General features: G+C 37.3%; 1 protein-coding gene across 1 annotated transcript; it reads left to right on the top strand.

Moving 5' to 3' along the window:
- Positions 1–944: 944 nt before the first annotated feature.
- Positions 945–10,168, top strand: LOC140138449 (stomatin-4-like). The gene is made up of 7 exons (XM_072160341.1): positions 945–1,278; positions 5,456–5,586; positions 6,169–6,324; positions 7,354–7,506; positions 7,954–8,060; positions 9,060–9,138; positions 9,706–10,168. Exons 1-7 carry the CDS (start codon positions 1,188–1,190, stop codon positions 9,892–9,894), a joined length of 906 nt encoding a protein of 301 aa, XP_072016442.1. The 5' UTR covers positions 945–1,187; the 3' UTR covers positions 9,895–10,168.
- Positions 10,169–11,229: the final 1,061 nt, after the last annotated feature.

The following is an 11,229-nucleotide window of genomic DNA, read 5'->3' on the forward strand; positions in this document are numbered from 1 at the left end:
TACTGATGATAGCTGATTTCTTCATCTTCTGCTGATAGCTTACTACTTCATCTACTGCTGATAGCTTACTACTTCATCTACTGCTGATAGCTTACTACTTCATCTACTGCTGATAGCTTACTACTTCATCTACTGATGATAGCTGATTTCTTCATCTTCTGCTGATAGCTTACTACTTCATCTTCTGCTGATAGCTTACTACTTCATCTACTGCTGATAGCTTACTACTTCATCTACTGCTGATAGCTTACTACTTCATCTACTGCTGATAGCTTACTACTTCATCTACTGCTGATAGCTGACTTCTTCATCTACTGCTGATAGCTTACTACTTCATCTACTGCTGATAGCTGACTACTTCATCTACTGCTGATAGCTGACTACTTCATCTACTGCTGATAGCTGACTACTTCATCTACTGCTGATAGCTTACTACTTCATCTACTGATGATAGCCTACTACTTCATCTACTGCTGATAGCTTACTTCTTCATCTACTGCTGATTGCTGCTGCTGATAGCTTACTACTTCATCTACTACTGAAAGCTTACTACTTCAACAACTGCTGATAGCGCACTTATTCATCTACTGCTCTTGGTACATTAATTCATCTCTGCTGATAGCGCACTAATTTATCTGATGCTCTTACTCTTATCCGGTTCATGATATAGTTCAGATTCACCCATATTGTATTTTATTGATTATTATTTTACCAGGATTCAACAACTATCACAGACAGATATGATCTTTAATTTTGTTGCAATTAAAACAAGTGGTGAACATATTGATTGGTTTTGCTTAATTGTTGGTTTGCTCATATCTCCGGTTATGTACATGCGTGATACTGTCATTTTCAAGACTCGTGACTAAATAGTGAGTTTGTTTTAACAAAGATTCAGTCTGGTAGAAAGCTTAAGTAGTCTGCATATTAATTACGAATGAAAGATTATTTAATATAAATCATAATTGATAGTGCACACGTAATTATATAGATAGGTCTATAGTCGTGCGTGTGTTGATAAGAAAACTCAGACGCAGTAGTACCATCATCATTATATTCCATAACACGTTGGCAGCTGTTTCGCACTGGCATTCATTCAGAAAGTAGGAAGTCGGACAATTACACCAACATTTAGGGCCTATACTGTGTGCTGCGATTTGTATTGAAGCTTATTAACGGTGCTGAGGATGGCGACGACAGCATCATCGTCTCAAGACCAGGGGTCTCAAGCTTGGGAGCAGGAACATGGTGCTCAAAGGAGGAAGTCACAAAATACTGGTGAGTCGTGTGTGTGCTGGTGCACTGAGTGTAAAATAAACCAGCACATATCAGTGTTTTTTTTTAATTCGTTCACAGGGTATGTCGATGATGTTACGTAGTTAACCGTTCGAGTCTGGCAGTAGCGTAGCCAGCGGGGGTGCAGGGGGGGCAGAGTGCCCCCCCTGACAAAAAAATGAAAGAAAAAGTGCCCCTCTGACAAAAAATGAAAGAGAAAATCAGGAGGGAAAAGAAAAGGGCAAGGAGCCCTTTTCTAGCAAAATTCAGGGCCAAAATAGTGTAAATTACAAAATTTTCCGCGCTACGCGCGCACATTGTAAACAATAAAGCCCTTTTAGCCGGATAATGGGCGAAAATAGTGTAAAATACCATTTTTTTTTTCGCGCTACGCGCGCACATCGTCCCAATAAAGCCTTTTTCGGTAAGCTCGAAGACATACAGTCTCTATGTATTGTATGATGCAACTGCAATTTTTTTCGTCTGTGCCCCCAAAATTTTACTTTGCCCCCCTGACCAAGAAAGCTGGCTACGCCCCTGGAGTCTGGTATTATTATTTCATAGTACTCGCTTATAAGACGTTTGGTCGTTAATAATAACGATCATGAGAGAACACTCTTTGGATCCAAATATATATACATAGGATGAGTGCCAAAACCAGTCTTTGAAAGGCTAATGGTACTGGTAGGCCCTATCTCCCCTGATGATCACGATCCCGGGGTTGGTAGTAGGTTGTACCACGAGACGGACGCAATCCAATAAATACGACTCGTACATCTACCAGAAAATTCAAATGCATTAATTGAGAGAGTGTGCGTAGTGAAATTTTGCTCCATGGGAATCGAATCCGGACCGCCTTCACTATATAGAGTCGAAGACTTTAACCACAACGCTACGCTATACGCTGTTCTCTTTTAGATTGTTTTATTGCAAGGTTTATTATTCATCGAGATTACTCCCGTATCCAACGGATAAATTCATGCATGAGTGACAGGAATTTGAATTGGAAGGCAATCCCCTAAGTTCATACTAATTTCAGGAATAATACATTTTTTAGAAAAGGGATAATAGTTCTTAGTTCATCTTAGTTTTTACTCCATGAAATACTTTTTTATAATATAGATGAAAATGAGTCCCCTAACATTAATATCCTATGTCATAATTATTTGCATCTACTAATTGACAATGTGATCGACATTTGAAATATCAAGGTTAAAAGCTAATGTGCAATTATGGCCGACATCTCTGTCTCACTGAGGCTTGGAGGTTTATTGATAGAGTAAATACATTATGTAAGAATGCTTTTAACATGCATAATGGAGTATTGGTACGAAATGATTGTCATGGCTACACCCGTATTATAAATTTGAAAAGTGTAGGCCTACTATAAATGGTTTATAATGGGTGTTCCTGTTTGTAGTCAACACCCACACACACTTTGAAAAGGAGACCTATATATTTTTATTTGCCCGTAGTGCTATGTTGGTCAAATACTAAGTACCTTACAGGAAGCCTACCAAAAATTGTTGAAGTTCGTACGATATTTTGATTATTTTATGTTACTGAAAGGATCCTGTGTCATATACTGGGGTACCCAAAAAGGTGGTTTTGTTACATTTTGATGGGCAGCTTGGATTTCAAAACACTGTCTCTTGAGTATTCCTTCACTTAGAAGATTCAATTAGGTCTTAAATTGAGGCTAATTTATTCTAGATTACTCATGTTTTTATCCTGTTTTAAAATATTTTAAAATTATTTTCTTATGACGTTTGGCATGAAATGTGCCAAGGGTGGCTGAGGATTAGGGGGAGGAGGATTAGGGTGAGTGATTCCTATCGTAAATTTGATTTAAAACCCCATTAAAAATTTGAATCTAGTAAAAAAATGTCTAAAATGGACTCCCAGACATCTAAACCAAGTAAATAAATACAGAAGTTCATTTAAAAGACCAATACTTGCTCAGAATGATTGTAAATGTGGAAAAAAGAGGTGGGGTTACATCCTCCCTATACTTTGTGATACTTTGCCCGCACTCTCTCATTTTTTAACCGATTTTCATTAAAAAAAAGGTGTCAAAATGCTCAGGAGGATGAACCACTTGATGTGGAGGTAAAATGTTTGAACCATTTAATTTTTTTACTATGTAACGCAAAGGTACCCCAGGTTATAACACAGGACCCAAGATAAAACTACCGTGGGATACCTTTGTTTATGGTTTTACAGTTGTAACAACATCACTGATAAAGACGATTCGTCTGGCTATGTAATAGAAAGTGTCAACCAAATATACTGCGCCAAAAAGTATCCTTACACTTGGAAATATAATCATAATTTCAAAACTGAACCATATTGGGTAAATTTGTTTTTAATCTAATTCTGCACATTATAACACCACATTGAATCCAATGTGACCTCAAAAAGTAAAGTTACAAGCATTTGATTAGACGAAGGTCCGGTTTTAAAAGTGACAAACTGGCCTATACAACATGTACAAGGCGCAAAATGATTCCAACAAGCGCAACAAATGTACAACACAGTTTCTTCAAATACATGTAATTAAAGCAATATTTATTTCAGTTTTTACTTCTCTGTACTTTTCATAGCTCACATTTTATGTGTCAGCTCTTTTGTTTCAGTTTTCTTTTGTTTCTTTTATTTTCAATTGAAGGCACGCACAAATTAGCCATTTATCACTCTCAAAGCTGATGTCTAGTCCGTGGAGTTTTGAATAGGCCAGTTTGTCACTTTTAAAATTGTACCTTCGTCTAATCAAATGCTTGTAACTTTGCTTCTTGAAGTCACATTGGATTCAATGTGGCGTCATAATGTGTCGGATTAGTTCATGTAGGTAGCGCATCCATTACAAAAACAAATTTACCCCAATATGGTTCAATTTTGAAATTGTGATTATTTTTCCAAGTGGAAGGATACTTTTTTGGAGCAGAATACATGCCGTGCATGGATCCAGTGCATGGATAGCTTTTTTTTACGTAGCCTACGGTATACGATATGTTACTAATTATGATCAATTTGTAATTTACCAAAAACGAACATAATGTTTCTCTCTAATTTAAATGTTACTAATAATGATCAATCACTTGGTAATTTACCAAAGACGAACATAATGTTTCACTCAAAATTATCATCAATCATAAAAAACAAAGAGGAAATGTATTTTTGCATTATATTGCACCATTGTTTCACAATGAATCAAGCATTAGAAAAATTCTACCAAATTTTGGCGACCACATCAAAATCCTTAACACCTAAATTGCTGGTTCAACCACATTGACATTTCAACTAGTCGTCAATTTACAATGTATAGCCCCTAGGGATAGTTAATAGGAGGTCCCGGAATCTAGTAGGCCCCACAGGAAATGAATTATACTTTTTTGATTTTTCGCGGCAGAAGGATAACACGCGTTTTCGCCAAATAAGATATGTTGATCAATGTTTATTGCTTTGGAAAGTACATGTTGTTGATAATTTCATTTGTTACTCAATATAGGCCAAGGTAATGCTAGTTTGTTTCGGAATATTAGGCTATACTGTTGTATCATCATACTATTATTACTCACATGGGAAGGAAGTTGAAAAGCTGGATTAAAATAAAATTCTAAAAAGGAATTACGATCGATGTGGCTGAATTTTGCATTTTTTCCGATTCCATAACATTAAGTAGGCTACTATATCCCAAATATTATTAACATCTCAAAAAAGTAACTACCCCCTTAAATAATGGCCATTATACAAATTTTACAAATCTGTAAAATGCGTTGGAAGCAGAATTTATTTCTGCGCATTTTGACACCTCATTTGATACATCTTAGCAACCAAAAATCACATTTTAATCAAATAACTTTTATTTTGTAGCCAAGATTTAATAGTATAACCATGTGTAATCTCAATATCTTGGCACGTAAGATAACAGAGGTGTGATAATGGAGGTGGAACTTTTTGAACGCCCCTCGTATAAACCGTATAGACTTTCCTGCGCCGCATCGCCGTGAATAATGACCGTTTGAATAGCGCCGTGTAGGCCTACATGGCATAGGCCAAAACCAACAATAAGCCAAATCATTATCGTTTTTGTAAAGAACCTATCATGGATATCTTGCGGTGAGTGAATATTGAATCCTTTGAATCATATGATTTTTTGTTTTCAATCTTTATTTTGAAGGTCAAGTGTACGATGATAACCGTGAGAATGAAGTTAGTGCAGGAGCCGCAGGAGCTATCTGTTGTCTCACCGCATTGTCATGGCTAATATTCCTATTGTTTTTGCCAGTTTCACTCTTTCTTTCAATCAAGGTAAATAAAGGTCGGAAATGTTTCAGTAAGCATGGTAAGAGTTGGTAAGGGCCCGTATAATCTAAGCCGAAGTTTTTATGTGTAGGCATGGTGTAGGCTACATGCGTTTATCCGTTTATACGACAAGGCTGCGTTTTCCGTTCTCGCGGCGACTTTCGGTTCATGGTCTTGGTTTTCCGCAGCATGCCCAAGTGGCAAGCTTTCGGGGTGTTGTTCTCCTCTTTGACGCTTTTTCCAGTGAGAGAAGGGAGATCATTCCATAATTTTAGCGGCTAACATTTTCTGCAGCGTATATTTTGCTATAGAAAACGTCGATAAGGCAAACAAAGCTGATCAATTTGCGTGGAGAGAACCGTTTTGTCTCCCGGCGGCACATTTGTGCCACAGCAAAGAAAAAACAGGAAAAATGAAAGAAAAAAAAAAAACGCTGCGGAACGGTCCCGGTGCTTTTGTGACAACGCCAAAACGCAAGCAAATTATTTACTGTCCTCAAATCTAATAGTAAAATAGTAAAGCTAATATTAAGTGACGGTAAAATAGCAATGGAGAAAAAAATCATCAAATTTCGTTTTTTAACCACAGATTGTACAAGAATATGAACGTGCAGTGATATTTCGCATGGGTCGGATATTACCTGGTGGTGCTAAAGGACCAGGGCTATTCTTTTATTTACTGTGTATGGACGACATCAAAGTAGTAGACATGAGGACTATTTCACTAGATGTACCACCGCAAGAGGTATTTCTTTGTGATTATCTCACTTTGAGTCAAAAACAAGGTCTCATTTACAATATCATCATTGGCTCCTGAAGGTGCACAAGTTGTAGAGTATGTATTGTTTATACTTATTTTCAAAGGTCATTCTAGGACAAGCATATTGTGTTGCCTCATGATCCTTATAGATTGATGTGTCGAGAATAGAGAATAATTCAATACTTGTTTAAAAAAACAAAAACACATCCCAGCGGTTTGTTTCCCCGAAGACCTTTTACCTCTAGATATAATTATATTCGGAGAAATGATAGGCTTTCTATACTTCGGAATGCAAAACAATCATAGGAAAGATCTATATTGCAACGAAAAGTCCCTTGAGGTTTGTTGACAATAACAATAACATTATCTGTTAAATCTATATTTGGGCTGGGGAACCATTCAGGGAAATCCCCTCCACCACCCCCAGATAGTGTAACCAGTATGTTGCAACGTAAAACGGCAATGTCTATTGGAGATAGGAGTTTCCACTTTGGTATTTACTATAAAAGCTGGAGAAATACAACAATTTAGTTTACATTTCTGCATGATTATAATGGGAAAGATGCCGTCATGTATAAGAGCTCTCAAAGCAGTGTGCTGAAACCAGATGAATATTTAATATTTTTACATGTAAATCACTATTCAGCTGCTGAGTGAAAGAAAGGTTCTTGGATTAGGGGCCTACGCCAAAGTGCGCAGTTTCCCCCAAAAAGGAATATATTGGTCTTTCTATCAAGTTGAAGTCGACGCAGTTCTGTCAATGTTAGTGGAACAGATAGGAAATTGTTTATGAAGATAGGAGTGACTGATGAAAGTAACACCGTTTTGGGAATTGTCTTCTGTTCAATGATTTTATACGCAAAGGAAATGCTAGGTGTCTTCAAGTCTACCGTGGGATTCGCTGGACAAGTTTGAAACAATACGAAAGAATATTTTTGGGAAAACATGACATTAAGTTATAGTTTATTTCATTTTAGCATCTGGCTTATCTGTTTTGTTTACATTTTATTTCAGATTTTATCTAAAGACAGTGTTACTGTTACAGTTGATGCGGTAATCTATTTTCGAGTTTATAACCCAGTCATGGCAGTTGTTAATGTACAAGACTATCGAGGGTCTACACGATTATTAGCGGCTACAACGTTGCGTAACTGTCTAGGAACGAAGGTAAGAGTTGACCCAATGTATATCATTACTGTGGAAATGGTTGATAGAAATATCATCTAAAGATATACCGTAAAACCTCGTCTGCAAGCATATATGTGACGTGTCATGTCAAAAGGAGACACTTTTGGGCAGGTTATCAATTTTGAGGTTTTTACATATCTTAAATATAGAGATATTTTGCTCCTCAACACCGTTTTGGAAATTGGAAATTGAGATATCGGCCTTTAAAAATATTGTTGACAATGTTGAGAGTAGGAATTCTCTTTAAAAATGTCTCAAAAATACACTGGTAACAAAAGTTATGTATAATTATGATAGGGGCAAGGAATCCAATTTATTTCACCGAAATTTCAGTGATTCAAGACAAGTGGTTCTTTAAAGACTAATACTTCTTTTGAAACGGCCAATTGCACTGAAGTAATTATATCTGTATGTATTAATCCACAGACCTTAGCTGAGATGTTGAGTAATCGGGATGGAGTAAGCTTTGAGATGCAATCAGCCCTTGATGAAGCAACAGACCCATGGGGAGTCAAAGTGGAAAGAGTTGAAATGTAAGACACTCAATATGCTCAATAATAGATGAGAAATTGACCTTCGTTAATCATGTTAATACTAACCTCTCTACCAATATCAGTGGGTTATCGGGTGGGTTATAAAGAGTAGGGAGAGCGAGTTGGCACAGCGGTTGTTTCCTCGCCTTGCACTTCTGAGGTCCGGGGTTCAAGCCCCGGCCGTGCCCAAGGACATAATGTGCACTTGGTTTATCCAGGTTCCATGCTCGCTCTCGTAGGTTTTCTCATGGATCTCTGGTTTCCTTCTGCTTTCAAAAATCGGTGATTAGTTGTTTGGCTATCAAAAACTTCCTTCACCCAGTGGAATTTGGGGAGCTGCACAGATAATTGGTGGATGTTACAATCTAAGTGCGGATAGGTTTGCGCCAGGCACAGCCACTGGTTTATAGGCCTATAGTTGATGTGATCTGATTGTGATGATTCACCATGGTAGCGAAATTACAGCGCTTTGAATCCTCCAAGATCTGGAATAAGGCGCTATACATAAATCCGAAATTTTTCATAAGAATAAAACAAAAATAACTACCCAGTTGGATTTGTTTCTATACTGCGCCAATAAAGTATCCTTACACTTGGAAAAATAATCACAATTTCCAAACTGAACAATATTGGGTAATTTTTTTTTTAATAGATGCACTATCTAATTCTGCACATTATGACACCACATTGAATCCAATGTGACTTCAATAAGCAAAGTTACAAGCATTTGATTAGACGAAGGTCCAGTTTTAAAAGTAACAAACTGGCCTGTTCAAAACTCCACAGACTAGACGTCTGGTTTGAGAGTGGTGAATGGCAAATTTATGCGTTTGGCTTTAATTTAAAACAAAAGGAACAAAAGAAAGCTAAAACAAAAGAACTGACAAATATCATGAAAGTTATGAAAAGTACAGAGAAGTAAAAACTGAAATAAAAACTGCTTTAAATAACGCTTCATTGAAGAAACCATGTGTTTTCTTTATTTCAATCATAATACAGTAAGGATGTTCGGTTACCATTGCAACTGCAACGTGCAATGGCGGCTGAAGCCGAAGCAACGCGGGATTCTCGAGCTAAAGTAAGTATTCTAAAATGTGTGTGTGATTATGTGATATGTTATGATCGGCGAATCCAACGAGCCAAGTGATGGTCAAATTTCATTCGGCCATTACTGGGTTCTGTTCGCACCAAACTAGTGTTGTGACTGCCCAATTCGCTACTTGCACGGTTCCGCCATTATGCACTATGTGCGGGAGAGCCTCGAACTGGCAGCATACATGAAAGGAAGAATTATGTAACCTTACACAGAACGTTATGACTAGTTCAATTCCCATTCATGTATGCTGCCAGTTCGAGGCTCTCCCGCACATAGTGCATAATGGCGGAACCGTGCAAGTAGCGAATTGGGTGGATAAAAGCCACATAAATTTTGATCTTATATTTATATGTTGTAAACCTTCATCATACTTTTTTCTACGTGTAATACGGGTGATGGAGTGCAGTTTAAAATCCAGGGCTGCATCATTTCAAACCAGATAGAAAATAATTAATTGCTGGCTCAAACTTCATTTTACCAAGCCCATATATCTACGCCAATTATTTAGATTTCTTGAGATTAATGTAAACTGTTAACATTTCCGAACAGGTCATTGCTGCTGAGGGTGAACAATCAGCATCCCGAGCGCTTAAAGAAGCAGCCGACATCATGGCGGATTCACCATCAGCACTACAACTTCGATATCTACAGACGCTCAGCTCGATATCAGCCGAAAAGAACTCCACCATTATATTCCCGCTCCCTATTGACATGTTACAAGGATTTGTGAATAAGTAGTGCATTTCACCGAGTATCCCGCAGGGTTCAAATGTTGGTCCCTTTTGTTTTTAGTTGTGCAATTATGAATTCAATGTGCCTGAAATTATTTTGTGTGTGTTTTCCGTTCAAGTTAACTTTAACTCAACTTCTGTCAAAAAGTTCTTTACCGATATCTGTTCAAGTTACTACTATAAAAAAAGTGGTATAATCAGGCATGTTAAGTGGTCTCGTATTTGTTAATTGAAACTATTTTTTAATCTTATTAGGTTTTACTCGGACTCTCATATATTCGCTGTCGTAGTATTCGCTGTCGTAGTGCACGTTACAATATGACCGTTGCTATGTCAACTGGATCACGCTTTCTTTGTTACGAACTGTAGGGGTTTTACCAAAACTTCGCCCTGACGAACGAACTCTTGGCCTATGAGACAGATCGTTCCCTACTATGCAGAAATTTACCTGGGATTCATTGAACATACGCACCAAACACAGTTTTCACTTACAAACCAATTCTTTAATGTCTCTTTAATACTCGTTGATAATATATAATACTGTACGATATCTATTTAGTCTGATATTAGTGATTTTGTGTATTCCGTGGTAGAACAAAAACTACAAATTGTAATTACCACGGGTAACTATCCGCCATTTTGTCTGTCTGAATCTGATTGTTTACACAACTTCTGCGCAAGTCCAGAGATGAGCTAAATTTAGATCGCTTACTGAATTAAGGGCGCACCTCACATACAAATGCTTAAAAGCCTAAATTGGCACCAACACGAACCACTGATCGAAATGATCACAACACAAAATCTATGGCATATCAAAATTCGGAACAGGTGTGTGAGCCCAGGCTTGGAGCAGTAACCAATGGTTACTAACGTGCACTACGACAGCGAATAGTCGAAAAGAACCGAATAATTATTTTTAAATTTCAACGATTAAACAATAATCATTGTCCATGTGCCTCAAGTTTTCTATTATGAAAAGAATTTTTATGTACATTATCAACTATGTCAGTCACAATTGTTGACATTTATTTTTTTGTTTTTGTTTTTAATTGTCTAAGTAATCATAAATCAATGTGACGAATATATACTACGAAACGTATATGGTTCAACAAGCACAACTGAAAATGTAACCTTACGTAGACGTATAGGGATGGTTCATTCATTTTTCCAAAATGATCTGCTGCTCGGCCACGCACCAGCTTTGCATATTTTTTTTTGGGACATGAGAGCACATTAGGCAGACCAACTTGCATTCTGAATACAATGTCCTTCTGAAATAATTTTGATTCGTGTATGTAGCCGGAATGAAAAGACGACCATCATATGAAAATGTTGACCTTTC

Source organism: Amphiura filiformis, chromosome 17 (assembly GCF_039555335.1).
Source record: "Amphiura filiformis chromosome 17, Afil_fr2py, whole genome shotgun sequence".
In the NCBI taxonomy this organism is placed as follows: domain Eukaryota; kingdom Metazoa; phylum Echinodermata; class Ophiuroidea; order Amphilepidida; family Amphiuridae; genus Amphiura; species Amphiura filiformis.

Coding starts and splice junctions, on each gene's coding strand:
- LOC140138449 (XM_072160341.1), top strand. CDS start 1,188: ATGGCGACGACAGCATCATCGTCTCAAGACCAGGGGTCTCAAGCTTGG. Junction 7,507..7,953: donor GTAACTGTCTAGGAACGAAG/GTAAGAGTTGAC, acceptor ATTAATCCACAG/ACCTTAGCTGAGATGTTGAG. Junction 9,139..9,705: donor CGCGGGATTCTCGAGCTAAA/GTAAGTATTCTA, acceptor ATTTCCGAACAG/GTCATTGCTGCTGAGGGTGA.